We start from the raw sequence: 16,379 nt of genomic DNA, 5'->3' as shown, positions 1-16,379 counted from the left end.
GAGTTTGGGTCACTAGTTTTTAGATGAATCCAGTATTTTAATGCTCTTTTTTGGATGTTAATAATCAATGGATAAAGGCCTAATTCAGCCCTGCATGCATTGTTTGGTGTTTTTCTTTGTAATCTCATGATGTTTTTACAGAACTCTGCATGCAGGGTTTCTGTGGGGTGTTTGTCCCATTTTGTGTAGTCCTGGTTGGTGATTGGACCCCACACTTCACTGCCATAGAGAGCAATTGGCTGAATTACACTTTCAAAAATTTTGAGCCAAATTTTGACGGGGGGATTTATATTGTAGAGCCTCCTCTTTATGGCATAAAAAGCCCTGCGTGCTTTCTCCTTTAGTGCATTCACTGCCAGGTTAAAGCTCCCTGACGCACTGATGGTCAGACCCAGGTATGTGTAGCTGCTGGTGTGCTCTAGGGTGGTGTTACCTAGAGTGAAGTGGTACTTATTTCCCTGAGATCTGGCTTTCTTCTGGAATATCATGACTCTGGTCTTGTTCATGTTTACTGCCAGGGCCCAGGTCTGACAGTACTGCTCTAGCAGTGCCAGGCTCTGCTGCAGCCCCTGCTCTGTGGGTGACAGCAGGACCAGGTCATCTGCATAGAGCAGAAACTTGACTTCAGTGTCATGTAGAGTGAGGCCAGGGGCTGCAGACTGCTCCAACACTGTGGCCAGCTCATTGATATAGATGTTGAACAGTGTTGGGCTCAGACTGCAGCCCTGTCTCACCCCACGCCCTTGTGTGAAGAATTCTGTTCTTTTGTTGCCAATTTTCACACCACACTTATTTTCTGAGTACATCGATTTTATGATGTCATAGACTTTACCCCCTACACCACTTTGAAGAAGTTTAAGAAATAGTCCTTTATGCCAAATTGAATCAAATGCCTTTTTAAAGTCTATAAAGCAAGTGAATATTTTTCCTTTATTAGTTTGATGGACGTGTTTATTGATTAGGGTGTGTAGGGTGTAAACATGATCAGAAGTGCGGTGTTTTGGTAGAAATCCAATCTGACTCTTACTCAGGACACTGTGTTCGGTAAGGAAGGCCAGTATCCGGGCGTTAATGATACTGCAGAACACCTTCCCCAGATTACTGCTCACACAGATGCCCCGGTAGTTATTGGGGTCGAATTTGTCTCCACTTTTATATATGGGTGTTATAAGCCCTTGGTTCCAGGTCTCAGGGAAATACCCAGCTCTCAGTACAAGATTGAGGAGTTTGAGCAGGGCCTCCTGCAGCTTGGGGCTGCTGTGTTTGAGCATCTCAGCGTTGATGCTGTCAGGTCCACTTGCTTTTTTTGATTTGAGGGCCTTGAGTTTATCACTCAGCTCCTCCACCGTGATTGGGGTGTCGAGGGGGTTCTGATTGTCCTTAATACAGGATTCTAAATTTTTTAGTTTTTCACAAATGGCATTTTGAGTTTTTTGTTCTTTGTTTTGTATTTCTTTGTAAAGGTTTTCAAAATGTTTTTTCCAAATGTTTCCATTTTGGATGGCCAATTCTTCTTTTTTTGTTGAATTTAGGTTGTTCCAGGTTTCCCAAAAATGATTTTGGTTTATTGACTCCTCAATTTCGCTGAGTTGTTTATTAATATGGTCTTGTTTTTTATTTCTTAGAGTGTGTTTGTATTGATTCAGTGCCTCACAGTATCTGAGGCGTAAATCTGGGCTGTCTGGATCTTTATGTTTTTGATTGGATAGCTGTCTTAGTTTTTCCCTTCTAGTTTTACATTCTTCATCAAACCACTTTTCTTTGAATTTATTCTTTTGGTTGTTTTTCCGATTTACTATTTTTAATTTAGATTTTTCTGCTGCTTTTCTAAATATGTTATTCAAATCTTTTACAGCCAGAGTTACTCCTGTTTTTGTGTGTTGATACTGTGTGTTTTGAAATGTGTGTATTAGGGTTTCTATTTCATTGGTGCCAATTGCTTCTTTGTATATTTCTGTGCTGTTTGGAGCCCATCTGTAGGAATGGTTTAGATTGTACAGCTTACAGGGCTGTGTCTGTGTGTTGTTGATCTGCTCTGTTCTTTTTATGAACACAGTGATTTGGCTGTGATCTGACAGGGGGGTTTGTGGTCTGACAGTGAATGCATTAATAGAGGAGGGGTCCAGGTCAGTGATGGCATAGTCCACCACACTGTTACCAAGAGCTGAGCTGTATGTAAACCTACCTAAAGAGTCCCCTCTGATCCTGCCATTCTCTCTCTCTCTCTGTTGTTTAGAGTTGGGCAAATTACATTTAAACAACGTCCTGTAAAAAAAAAAAGTTTAAAATCGATTTCAAACGCTTAAAAACCTACCATTAGAAACAACAGCGTTTTATTGATCTTGAACTGTTAAATGAAGAGAAAGGGGAAATGGTTATGCTGCGTAATCTAAGGGGGGTGATAACGCGAAGTGGAACACAGGCTACAGTCCAGTCCTAATTAAAGATTTAAAAATAGGATATTGGGAATCTGATCCAGCTGCTTGCAATGAGTGTGTGTGTCTGTGTCAGTGCGTGCATGTGTATCTGTGCGTGTGAGAGTGTGTGTATATGAGTGAGTGTATGAGTGTGTGTGTGTCTGTGTCAGTGCGTGCATGTGTGTGTGTATGTGTGCGTGTATACGAGTTAGTGTGTGTGTGTGTGTGTGTGTGTGTGTGTGTGTGTGTGTGTGTGTGTGTGTGTGTGTATGTGTGCGTGTGTACGAGTGAGTGTATGAGTGTGCGTGTCTAGGGATAATGTGGACAAGCCCATTAGGCAGCTCTCCAGAGCGCTGTGTGCCTGTCTCTGTTGAAGGGATAATGATATTACTGTGGTGTGTTACAGGGCTATAATGGAATTCACGCCCCTGCCATTATCCATTATTCTTTATTTATTTATCTCTTGGTCTGAAATGATCTGGTTTGAGAACAGCTGCAGTTCATTTGTGGCACCTGTTCCGTTATTGAGTGGTAAGAACGGCTGACCTGCTCAGAAAACAACGGGAGAGCCGTGTCCGGTGACAAAGACTGGCTTACTGGCAGACCAGTCAGGGTTATAATGGCATTCATGACCCTTGCGTTGTGTAAGTGAGCTTATTTGAATGCCAGGTACACTTACCAGGGATCGCCCATTCGGTCAGCTTGATAGTTTCAATTTAAAAAAATTCATAATGTAGGAAAGGTCTTAAAGACTGCTAATTTAATTCAGTCCTGTTTATTAGAGAAGGCAGCAGTTAGAGATAAGTAAGAAATAATTCACTGCAACCCCGCATCGACTACGACTGTGGACACAAAAACAACCAAAGCCACTGACACACAGACACGTAAATAAAGGTGGAGGAGAAATGCATTAACTATTATTAAGTGTTATTAGAAGTTCAGTATCGAAATAAAAAGTGAATTTGTATGATAATTTCTTGTTTAAGGAAATAATTCAGTGGCATTCCGGTCCCTTCAGATTTAGGAATATACCACCGGTGACCGGTCACAGTATATTAACCCTATATTGTCTGATGTACAAACCAGCCTTCAGAGTTCAGGGGTCAAAGGTAACAGAGGCAAAGTGAGCACATCGCGAGACACAGACGTCACATGACTTTGACAGGATTGGGTAAAGTTACATGTCGGAACTTCGGAAGAAGAACTCAGAATTCATATTCAGTACATTTAAGTCAAAAGTGTATGTGGTTTTATAAGGTGCGTGCATTAGGGGAGTAGCAATTCATTAATCCTCATTTGAAGACTACTGAGTGTAAGACATTGCAAAATAATGTGGCAGGGGCGGTTCTATGATGTGCTATTAAACAGATATGCTTATGGTTTGACTGGTGCTAAACTGTAAGATTGCACTGTGTCTGTGTCGGACAAATGCTGTCCCGGAGGCTCTTCATCTTTACATTTTGGAACTGTCACATCCAATTAGGGATGACTGGTCACCCTGGCTTCCATCCAAGCTTCTCTGGATTGAACCGTCATAATAGTCAGTAATTAAATGATCTTATTATAAATCATGCAAGTAGTCCATCAGGACTATCCCATGCATCGTGATACATACCTCTACCTCGCGACGTGCATATCGCATCCTGACATGACTGCATCGCTACACCCTGAGTATATTCTATCAACTTCCCCATGGTATAAGTATTGAAGTGCTTACAACAGTGCATACATAGACAGAGACACATACACAAGTGCAGCTTTCGTTTTGGGTCAACACTCTTGTAACAATGTATGATCCCCCAAGTACATCTGGTTCTCCTGTTTGTAACTGTTAACCTGTCCCTCTGCAACCCTCTGCCTCTAGTTGATGTAAGAAATACCACACAGAGCAGCCGGGTTGCAGGGGGGCAGGTTAGTGGTTGCACTCGGGATGTACTGTGAGTTTAGACATGATTCTGGGAGCTCTTATGAGGCCACAGGGGTGTTTTCAAACCTTACAAACACTTTGGAATGTGATGGCTTAGAAGGAAAGCGATACAATCTAAATGACAGAGACAGAATATAAAAAAGTATTTAATATCGAGATCCCCATCTAATGAGGGGTACAAAAAGTGTTGGTCATTGCATTAGTGAAAAGAGTCAATAAAAGTTTATGAAAAAATAGACATTTTTATCAAAGCTCTAATTAACTTCAAATATCAAAACAGCGGAAATTAGTGTTCATGAGCATGTCAAGGAGTATTAGGATCCGCGGCTGCTGACATCGCTAACGTCCAGGAACACAGCTCTGTACAGCTGCTATTTTCAGGTAAAAGGGGAAAGTTCAAGATTATCTGAAAGCAACAATTAAAATACATGTTTGCTAAAATTTCTTTCCAAATGACTCATTTCAGACCTGCTCAGTCATTGAATGTACATGATGTGGAAAATGCATGGAATGATTTTGCAATCACTTTAACACGATCTCTGCCACAACCGCACACACGTGGCTCTTGGTTTCAAGGAGTCGTTGTAAGAAGCTGGGCTTTCAATGGAAGGGGCAGCAAGGGCTCCTTGCAGGAGCAGCAAGGGCTGGCACTCTAACTGATTTAGACAGCCTGCTGCCGAAGCCTATGGATTTCTGGGAGGGTTATATCTCCCTGGTTTCCAGGGATTGGAAGAATGAAGAACCACGTGTGTCCCAGGATCCAGGTTCATGCTTGGACTCCTGGTTGTCATTGTTATAAGGGTGTCCTCGATAGCACGGGCCTGGCTGTTTCATTGCTTGGTCGTAGTTAAAACCTGGCCTGGCGATGACCTTTCCAGGGGTTCCCTTGGGTGGCACTTTGCCAATTTATATTCTAAATCCTTTGGTCAAGGCAGCGTCAGGCAGAAGCGCCACGAGCAATGCCAGGAGGGAGCTCCTTTATTGAGTATACATGAGAACAGGACACATGTATTTCTACACGACCTTTGACTGGGACCAAGGAGTCCTGTGAGGTTCCAACGTGACTTCCGACAGCTTATGCTAACATGCGCTAAGATAAGGACTGAAAGGGTTAAAGTACTGAGCTATCATATATATATATATATATATATATATATATATATATATATATATACATAGAGAGAGAGAGAGAGAGAGAGAGATACACATAGATGTATATAAAAGGTATATAAAATAGAAAATAGTGCTTCATTATTTTAAAGCTGTCCACACACAAGTCTCTAACTGGGATTTACATGTAGTCAGAAGGGAAGAGAATTCAAAATGTGCAAGCGATACAAAGCTCTGATGAGCTGCAATTTCCGACGTGCTGCAGGGGAGCAGGGTTAACTAAGGGACTGACACCCGGACCGGATTCGAAGGCTGGACCCGCTGAGTCACTGCAGTAGCAGAGTGCTGACGAGCAGCAGGAGGGAGCCGGTGAGCCTGGCCGCTCCTTTCGACTGGAGGATCCACGTGTCGGTCTCGGTGCGTGTCGTGAGGTACTGGTGCGTGTAATCCACGTAGAGCTCGATGCAGCGGTACAGCTTCATCTGCTCGATCATTTCCAGACTGCCGACGTCCATCACGCCGTCCACGTCGTCATCGTCTTTGTCTTCCTGAGCCGGCCGGGTTGCGCTTGCAGCTTCGCTCGTGGTATTATTCACGGTAGCGTTTCCGGTGCTGTTTTTTGCTTCAGTTTCCGTGACGTTAATGTTTCCTGGGCTCACGCTTACAGGGGGGTTACTGGTGGCATCAACAGCGCTGTTGTTTCTGCTGGGGAGGATGTCCATGGTGTTTTTGCTGTTATCTGTGGCAGTGGTGTTAATATTGCTGCGCGGACCGTCTTCATCGGTACTGGCTGGGCTCTGAACAGCTCGGTCAGTCTCCTTTCCGGGCAGCAGGTCGTTTCTCTTCAAGCACCGATCCCGAAACATCTCGTAAGTCTGCGCCGGCTGCCGGAAGTAGTAATGCATCAGCGTCCCGCTGTCTCCACCAAAGGGGGTGGCCACGTAGCGCTTCCACATGTAGTAGTTGTAGTAGCGCTCTTCCTCCTCACTGTTGAAGTCGATCTCCAGCCTTGGGCCCCTGTAGACACCTGGGAATGAGTCCATGCCCGCGGCCAGACCTAACCCCGTTGCCAAATCTGCCTTCTTGCCGAACCCCTTGGACTTGTGGGAGGGCTTTGAACCCTGACCTGCCACTGACTGAGAGAAGTAAGAGTCGCCACCACCGTTCCAGGGAGCCCTGCCCTGGTTGTGGCTGTTATAGCCTGGCCCGTAGATTTTTGGAGTGCCTCCTCCAGTGTTGGGGTAGCCTCCTCCAGTGTTAGGGTAGTTAGATCCAGCCCCCTGTCCTGTGTTGCTGGTGATCCCGCTGCTGGTCCCACCCGACCTCTTGGATTTGGATCCGCTTCCCTTTTTGGTGAAGGCGGCATGAGGCAGAAGCGCCACGAGCAGTGCCAGGAGGGCGAGGCGATAGAGGGAGGCTCTGCTGCTTGCCATGCTGGCAATACTGTAGGGGCAGCCCTCACCACAGCACACTGCAAGAGGAAAAAGAAGAGAACCTTACAGGGTCAGGGAACAGGTACATGAATACCTTTGAAATTCTAATTATTAATAATACATCAGGTACTGATCTATATTCTCAAAATTGTAACTTTTTTTTAAGTTTTGGAATTGAATAAAGAAAATGATATTACAAATCCTCTTTACATAACAAATTAAGGTGAATGCATTCTGTAGGAATCAATCAGTCAATCAATCAATAGACACATGAATCAACTGCATTTGGTATTTTGTATTGCTGGTGTGCACTAATGCACTTGCAGGTATTTCTGCACCTTTCAGGGGGGGAAAGGGTTAACAGAGCATGCATGGATTAGTGTGGAGTAGTGGTTAGGGCTCTGGACTCTTGACCGGAGGGTCGTGGGTTCAATCCCAGGTGGGGGACACTGCTGCTGCACCCTTGAGCAAGGTACTTTACCTAGATTGCTCCAATAAAAACCCAACTGTATAAATGGGTAATTGTATGTAAAAAATAATGTGACAATGTAACAATTGTAAATTGCCCTGGATAAGGGCGTCTGCTAAGAAATAAATAATAATAATAATAATAATAATAATAATAATAATAATAATAATAATAATAATAATAATAATAAAAAACAATCTGTGCAATCAGTTCTTGTAAATATCATGTGTGTATATATATATATATATATATATATATATATATATATATATATATATATATATCCCTCTTAAAGTCCAACTTCCAGTGCCTCAAAGTGGCAGGAGGGTGACAACGGGTTCTCAAGACAAAGTACAGCGGGGTCCCCTGACTCTGGCAGGTTCAACCATGCTGTGAAAGCTTGAGTAACATACTCGGCCAAAGTGGAAGGGGCACTCACCAACCCACCTGGCCAGCATGGTGAGTTATGGCCAACCCATCCATCATGAAAGCACAGACAAAAACATGGCCCTCATTCCCAGGAGGCTGGATTGCCAGTGACCAAGGCAGCGGTCGGTTAGGCATGAAGGCAGAGGGTGCTAAGAATCACCGGGTTACGATTTTAGGCTGACACAGAACACTGACCCTGGCCACGTACAACTGCAGATCTCTTTCAGGTGAAGCAAGACTTCAAGAGTTGGAAGAAGAACTTGGAAGAAGCAAGTGGGACATCATAAGACTAAGCAAAGTATGGAGAAAAGACGAAGGACTACTAGAACTCAAGAGTGGACATCTTCTCTTCTACCGAGGCACTACAGATGGACGCACAGGAGGTGTTGGATTTATTGTCCACAAGAGAATCAAGAATAACGCAGTAGAGACTGACAGCGTGTCAGAGAGGTCCACAAGACTGATAGTGAAAGTTTCAAGGAAGTATGAACTTCAGGTCATCCAAGTATAAGCGCCAACAACAAGCTATTCGGATGAGGAAGCCGAAGATTTTTATGAAGAAATACAAGAACTACACGAAAATGGGAAGAACCACTATAAGTTCATCATCGGTGACTTCAACGTCAAAATAGGAGCCCAGCAAGAAGAATTCGGTCTGCAAATTTGGACATGGCGACATGAACGAGAGGGGCGACAGACTAGTCGAATTTGCAGAGATCATGAAATTATTCATCATGAACACCTTCTTCCAGAAGAATCCCATCAGGAAATGGACATGAGAAGACCCAACTGAGTGAAGAATGAAATTGACTACATACTCACCAACAAGAAGCACACCGTACAAGATGTCTCAGTACTAAACAATTTCAACACAGGAAGTGACCACAGACTTGTAAGATGCAAAATACACCTCTACACAGCACTGGAGAGAGCGAAACTCGTGATGACGAAATCCAACACAATCAACGTAGAAATGCTCCAGAAGCAGAGCCTGGTGTTTCAGCCAAAACATAGATTCAGTGCTCCTCAAGATCTGCAAAAGGATTAAGCAATCGAGGTAACCAACATCTATGAGGAAGTGACACAAGTAATTTTTACACAGTTATCAATTACATCTTTGTTCAACAAGTCAAAAAGGTACGTGGGCAATAGTAGACTTAACAGGTAACAATACATTGTAAAATGATGTTTCGTGTTCACAAGCCTTTGCTAGTTTATAAACACATTTTGTTGATTAAAAAATGCTGATGCTTTGGTTAGGTGCATTTAATCACTGATTTATGTTAAAACCAAATTAGTTGTTGCAGCTAATGAAAATCGAATCCATCAAAGCAGTGTTTTTTTAGTTATGTTTTTTTTTGTTATAGTTATGATTTTTTTTAATTTTAGTTATAGTTATTAGTTTAATTTTAGTTATAGTTATTATTACAGTTAACTATAACTTTAGTTATTATTACAGTTAACAGAGTGGTGATGGCCTTGAAATCTGTTGAGGTAAAAATAACGTGGGTAATGGCAGGCTCTACACCTCTTCACAGTACACTCCTTAGGCTAGCCAACCACAAACATGTATTGATCAGAGATTTACTAGCCCAGCCAATATATAAGCAACTTGACTAAATCAAAGGTACCTATGAAAAAAAAACAGTGAATAAAAAATAAAAACATTTGCCTTTTCTGTACAATACAAAATGTCCCTGACTCACAGGCTTTCCATGAGATCTGGAGAAAACATACTGTAGGGTCATATTTATAAAGCATATTCTTTTTTTTTCCTTATTAGAAAACAACACAAAGAAGTGTAGTGTCAGATACATCTTTCATGGGCTAATTTAACAGTCCCTATAGGCAGGTCAGATGCTTATTTATGATTTTGTTTGAAAATGCTTTATGAATATGGACCATATTGAAACAAAAACTCATATTAAAATGTACATTTTCTACAGGCTTACATTACCATTCCATATTCTGATACAGCTTTGCCGCAAGATACATTTTCATTTCATACATGTAATATCGCACTTGTTTGATTAACTTTGATTAAAGAATTGACCAGGTTTTTTTTCAATCTTTATTTTTCCATTCAAGCAGAGAATGGGTGAAATCGTCCTTTATGCTTAAAAAAACCCAGACTTTTTATGCCATTGAGAAACGTCTCATTTAGCAAAACCCCTTTATCATATTCAACATGCAACAAAACCGTGGTTACCAACATTCTAATTAAAATAACGTTTGGTCACAGAGGATCTATACGTATAGATAAAGATCCTACATTTAAAAATTGTCTCAAACAAACCGCAGAAACTGCAGCATATAAAAGTGTGCCTGTGGCAAAGTGGTTTGCAGTGCGCAGGTGTAGAGGTGATGCAGTGCTGAGGACAAACAACAAAGTACTGGTGAAATGGTGGTTTATTTATAATCCAAAGTCTGATGACAACAGTGAAGAAATGGAGGGCTGGCAATACACACACACAACGATGTGTATTGCACTGTTCAGTAAACAACGGGTTGCAGTCCTGAAATAATAGACACAGTTAAACACACACACAAAACACAGACACGATCACAAAACAGTGAGTGCTGTAGTGCTCGTCCTTTAGCATCCTCTCGACCATAAACACAGGAACAGATCACCTAGCTATGTCCCCTGTTTGTACCTTCAGTCACGCCCCCTTGGTTAGCGAGTGCAGCCGTTTCTCCTCCAATCCGTGGTTGCCACATCGCTTTCCCTCTGGGGCGATGACTTAATGTACCGCAGCTCCGCCCCCTTTCTAAATGACAGACTTCCACCTAACCCTGGGAATGAATTGCCAGGCCATCCAGTCCAGGGCACTCTGTTCCCTTTATACAACGCCCTCACAGGTCGGGTGAGAGATTTATCACCAAGAATCATTCTGTCTCTGTCACAGTATTACACAGACTTTTATACTAGCACAGATTTACAGGTAAAAATAATATGCACAGAACAAAACTAGAGATAGCTGAACAGAACTAACTTGCAGTTATTATTCAGAGTCTGAGGTCTGCCCCTCTCCTGCTTCAGCACAGCTGGACTCAAGAGTCACTGGAAGGCAAAGCAGACGGGCCCGCTTCATCCTGCTGCGTGAGACTGCTGTCGGTCAGGGTATTGTGAACAATATTCATTCAGAGTTGTCCTCTTGCGCCCCATTTTAATATCAAACTAGTAACTGTCACCGTATACCAATAGCAAAAGCTTACCTACACCTTAACCCGCTAATTTCAAAGTAGGCGCTTTGAATGACAGCCGCTGTAGCTGGCAAATGAAAGTCTAATGATGATTGAGAGTCATTTAAACAAATGAGAGCATTCTAGCGCTGCTTCAGTCAACAAGATCTGTCAAAACAGGATGAAATGATTGACAGTGAAACTACAGTAGCCTATTAGGGGATCACTGGGTTGACTGACAACGGAGACAGGACAGACAGCAAATATAAAAACTACACAAACTAGAGATGTTTTCTAAATGATTGTTTTTGGTAAGTAAATAAAAAATAGCGAGTGGTTTTACCGACGTTTATCCTATATACATTTATTTCAGTCAAACTCATATTTTTCGGGGAATTCAATTTAACGAGCTTTACAACCCAAAAAGTAGCAAGCCTAACTATAAGGAAATGTTTTTGGTTTTTTTATTTACTATTTTGTTATTGTTTTATATTATGTTTTAGTTATATTTATAGTTACTATGAACGGATATGATTTATGTTCGTTAATAGACATTTTCTAAAAAAACTAAAAAAACTCTGTTTACAAGATGGCCACGCTCGAGACGTTCTCAGAGCAGTTGCCCCAACTCTAACCTGAACATAAATTAAGATTAGGGTTAGGGTTAGAGTTTATATTTAAATCTTAGAATTAGTATTTCTATTCCCTCAGCTGGCCCCTAGCTGAACAGGCCAGCCCCTCTTTCCTCACCTTATTTTATTTTATTTTAAAAATACTTCAGACTCCCACCGCACCTAATAAATAAATAAATACATAAATAAATAAAAATCAGCCTGATAATTATTATTATTATTTTATTTATACAAGCATGAAACCACGTAACCTGGTCTCACAAAGGAAACGTTAACACAACCCAGCTACGTTTTACTCGATCTACCACCATGCTTTGCGGCTGCGTTCCACAGAACTACAAATCTGTGTCGGTTACGTCACCGTTTCAATACTGGATTTGTTTAAAACATATATATATATTTCTTTTAACCTTTTCGTACTGTATTGTTTTCAAACGATTTTTTAAAACATATTATGAATGTACATATTGAATGTGTTCTTAAAAAGTATTACACGTGTAGAGATATAAATTATGATAGGTATGAAAGATATAAATGATAAATTTGGTATGTAATTGGTAATTGATATCAGTTTTAAAAAAAACAACAACATTGTTTTGTTGTTGTTGCTGTTGTTGTTGTTGTTGTTGTTGTTGTTGTTGTTGTTGTAATTCAGAAATTAACACATTGCATCCATGAGAATGTTGGGAACAAAATCTGAAAATTTCAGAATTTTAGCTTTTGTACTTTTTAAAATATAACAGTTCTTGTAAGTTGACAGTCTGCTTCAGCCTCTGTGAGCGGCAAGCGCGGATTTAAAGAGACATGCACCCAAGTAATGCATTCACGTTTTCGCTAATATATATTTCTAGGTGCAACAGAAAGACCCTCCTGCATCTAAAGAGACCACCCTCCAGTTCATTTCCCAGAATCAGGGAGTTTACAAACGAGAGGAGGCCATTCAGCCCATCTTGACCGAGACGCGTGGAAAACAGTCCCATGAAAATCCGTGTACAAATAAAAAAGTTATGAAAAAAAACACACATATACATGGAAGTCAATGCAGTTTGCAAAAAGGGTCCCAAAAACGTGAATTCAAATTTTGTACATGTGAAAAATCACACGTGTGAGCTTGAAGTACACCCACACAACATCATCTCAAGGGGAGCGTTTCTAACAAGCCAGTTGGTCACATTTCAGTAGTCTGGACTTTCCTTAAACTGGAAAACAACGAGGCAGCGCATTTCGCAACAATGGGAAAAAAAGAAAGGAAAAATACATTCTTAGCCACCCAAGCTGAGCTTTTGCACGATGATATTTTAGCACATAAACTGTTCTTTTCGGCAAATGTCCAGAGCCACTGCTAAATTTAAACTAAGGAAGGATATACCGAAAAAAAAAAAAAAACATCTTCCATAAACAGGTCAAATAAAGTCCAAAAAGTTGTGATGCATGAGCCAGGGTACTTGGCAACTATAGTTTTGAATCTGGGGATATTGCAACATGTGTACAATCTACCGCTTTTGGGCAGCCAGACAACTGATGACACACTTTCTGTTTGGTTCTATTTTGTTCCACATCCTCAGTTGTAAATCGTACATACTCGCCTGCTCTATACGGAAAAGTGCATCTGTGACGTCAGGCACTTTGACATAGAAGACTGACAGATGCTTGACCTGTCCAGCTGTTGTCTGGATGGCACCCGTTAATGGCTACTGTAACCTTTACAGGTACAGGTATAGCGTGACTGCGGGCTGTTTGTGATTCTAAATCAGACTTAAGCAGATCACACAGATCCAATCTGTATCTACGCATAACATGTTTCAGAGTTAGATCTAGAAATGGTCTGACGGGGGCGAAATATTCGGAGTTTAGGATAGGGTCGTTTTTCCTCCCTCCCTTCCCTGTCGTGCTGCAGTTGAAGAATTGGACGTGCTTCGATATCTGTAGATTACAGCGCAGTAGCCCTGTCAGCGGTTGCAGTTTAATTGGCGAGTGTATTTTTGTGTTTAAAGTGGGCACATCAGTGTTTTGCACCTTTTGAACATAAGTAGTTATTTACACATAGAACTAATTACGGACTTCAATTGCCAAACAAAAGCTGTGCTGCGAGGGCATTTTCATAAAGCGCACGCCCTGAAATGCCATTGCGCAACGGACTTACAGGACTTTTCAAATCGTTTGCCATGTGATGTTCCAAAGGTGTTTCGCAAACTGTTTTTCACGTTGCAGAAAACTTTTTTTTTTCTTCCTGAACGGAATATGGTTTAATAAACGAATACATAAAAATAAATAATAAAAATATTCTAAACCGTTCTACATCGAGTTTAAATTGCAGCTTCAGGCAAAAACAATTGTACTTCACCAGATATAAGAACAGTTAACGCAGTTTAAAAAAATGAACGACGTTGATTTGTTTGGAATAAGGAGCATAACATTAAAAATGGCGATATGCAGCTAAAATACGTGTGATACAGGCTGACTGGAATTATAAACACGACCGTGCTATTAATAATAATAATAATAATAATAATAATAATAATAATAATAATAATAATAATAATATACAAACCGAATTAATACACCAATCGTCAAGTCATTAGGTTGTTTTCAAAATCTATCTATCTATCTATCTATCTATCTATCTATCTATCTGTCTATACACACACACAACATATACTGCCCTACTAATTACCCCAAAGTACCCCAAAGTTACCACAAAGTAACCACATACTACCAACATACTGTTTATGTTTAATAAACATCTTTAAATCGCATAAACAGCCATGCATTATATTATAAACAGCAATGCATTGTATCATGAACAGCAATGTATTTGTATCATCTGAGCCGACTTTATTGCGTTTCAGTGCAGTACCTCACAAGAAGACAGTTTTTAAAAAAAAAAAAAAAAGTTTATATAAATGAGGATAACTAAACGTAACTTCATGAGTGCATTTTCATACAGCACGGGGAATGGAATAAACACTGCGAACGATCACATCGCGATCTCATCTATCCTTCTTCAATCTATTTCTTCTCCCTCCTCGCCTGCATCTCCCCTGCATGACAGGAACCCGCTATAAACCAGCCTGTCGAGAACGTGGGTGTGAGCTGTGTGTAAATGGCTTATCATTAATTGTACCTTTTTCCCCTGTATAAATAAAAATACATAAATACATGTACTTTCTGTACTTGGTGGCTATTAGTAGGACCCCATATACATGCTAAGACATGCATCCAATTTTGTTTTCATGCAGCTATTATTTATAGCAGCAAAGCAATTACAAAATGTAGCTCACAATAAGATACGTAATTAATTCAACGGTACATGCCTGTATTCAAATAAACGACAGCTCTTTTCTTCTTATTGAAATACAACGCCGAGTTAGTGTGTCGCTCTCAGTCGCAATCAGCTAATGTTAACATCTGACAGGACTTTTACACAAACAGCGCAGCTACTTGCCCTCCCCCCACTCCTCCCCCCTCCAGCCCCCCTGCCCCCCCTCAGGCTGTGGCAGGCGCTTGTGTACTGGGCTGCCAATTCTATACAGCTTGTGTGCTCTCCGAGGAGGATGGGGAGTTTTCTGGGTCTGGCAAGTCTGAGAAATCTATGCAGAGATTTTGTATTTTTGGGAAGAAGGCTTCCCTTATATTCTTATATTTTGTGCACTGCAGTAAAAAGTGTATCTCTGTCTCGACCTGTTTGAGCTGACAGTGATCACACAGCCTGTCCTCTTTGGGCAGCCATGTCTGCCTGTGTCAGCCCTTCTCCATGGCCAGGCTGTGCTCACTGAGCCTGTACTTTGTTAAGGTCTGTCTCTGTTTACTGTTTTTCACCCTGGTCAGGTATGCAGCCGGGGTGTAGTGTCTTTTTAGGGCCCGATAGCATTCCAGTTTGCTTTGTGTTTTAGTGTGTGTGTCCCAATGAATAAGATATTTATAATTTGGTTTGACTCTGATTGTATGTGTTAGATTGACTCTGATTGTATGTGTTAGATTGGGGCTGTCCTGAAGCTGGATGGTCTCTCTCTCTCTCTCTCTCTCTCTCTCTCTCTCTCTCTCTCTCTCTCTCTCTCTCTCTCTCTCTCTCTCTCTCTCTCCCCTCTCTCTCTCTCTCTCTCCCTCTCTTTCTCTCTCCCCCTCTCTCTCTCCCTCTCCCCCCCCCTCTCTCTCTCAATTCAATTCAAATTCAATTCAATTCAAATTGGCTTTATTGGCATGACAATAAAAATAATTGTGTTGCCAAAGCACATACATGGCATAACCGACTCAAATATACAGACAAAGAATTTTTTTAATACTAACAGTAACCCTCCTCCCTCTATATTAATATAGTAAACAGAACCCCTCCCTTCCCCTCTATATCAAACAGTACCCCCTTCCCCCCTCTATATTAAACAGTGCCCCCTCCCTCCCTCTATTAAACAGAATCCCCCCTCCCTCCCTCTATTAAACAGAATCTCTCTCTCTCTCTCTCTCTCTCTCTCTCTCTCTCTCTCTCTCTCTCTCTCTCTCTCTCTCTCTCTCTCTCCTCCCTGAGTGTGCGTGTCTAGGGGTAATGTGGACAAGCCCATTTGGCAGCTCTCCAGAGCGCTGTGTGCCTGTCTGTGTTGAAGGGATAATGATATTACTGGTGTGTTACAGGCTTAATTATCCGGGAGCGATATGACAGAAAGAGCACCCCAATAGGTAACTTTGGCAGTAGCACAATGTGATATCCCTCGGGTGTCATGCCTTGGGTCATGTCGCACCTCACAAACCATTTCCAAAAACAAAGCAGTTTGGGAATAACAG

General features: G+C 41.4%; 1 protein-coding gene across 1 annotated transcript; it reads right to left on the bottom strand.

The window, feature by feature from the left end:
• Positions 1 to 4,472: 4,472 nt before the first annotated feature.
• On the bottom strand, positions 4,473 to 15,033 carry LOC117966415 (uncharacterized). The gene is made up of 2 exons (XM_034912408.2): positions 14,918 to 15,033; positions 4,473 to 6,925 (listed from the first exon to the last, which is right to left on the bottom strand). Exon 2 carries the CDS (start codon positions 6,885 to 6,887, stop codon positions 5,781 to 5,783), a length of 1,107 nt encoding a protein of 368 aa, XP_034768299.2. The 5' UTR covers positions 6,888 to 6,925; positions 14,918 to 15,033; the 3' UTR covers positions 4,473 to 5,780.
• Between the last annotated feature and the right edge of the window lie 1,346 nt (positions 15,034 to 16,379).

Source organism: Acipenser ruthenus, chromosome 46, assembly GCF_902713425.1.
Source record: "Acipenser ruthenus chromosome 46, fAciRut3.2 maternal haplotype, whole genome shotgun sequence".
Classification (NCBI taxonomy): domain Eukaryota; kingdom Metazoa; phylum Chordata; class Actinopteri; order Acipenseriformes; family Acipenseridae; genus Acipenser; species Acipenser ruthenus.
The sequence above is the reverse complement of the archived record's forward strand: the minus strand, read 5'-3'. Positions and strand labels throughout refer to the sequence as shown.

Excerpts from the sequence above, each read along its gene's own strand:
- LOC117966415 (XM_034912408.2), bottom strand. The coding sequence starts at position 6,887 with ATGGCAAGCAGCAGAGCCTCCCTCTATCGCCTCGCCCTCCTGGCACTG.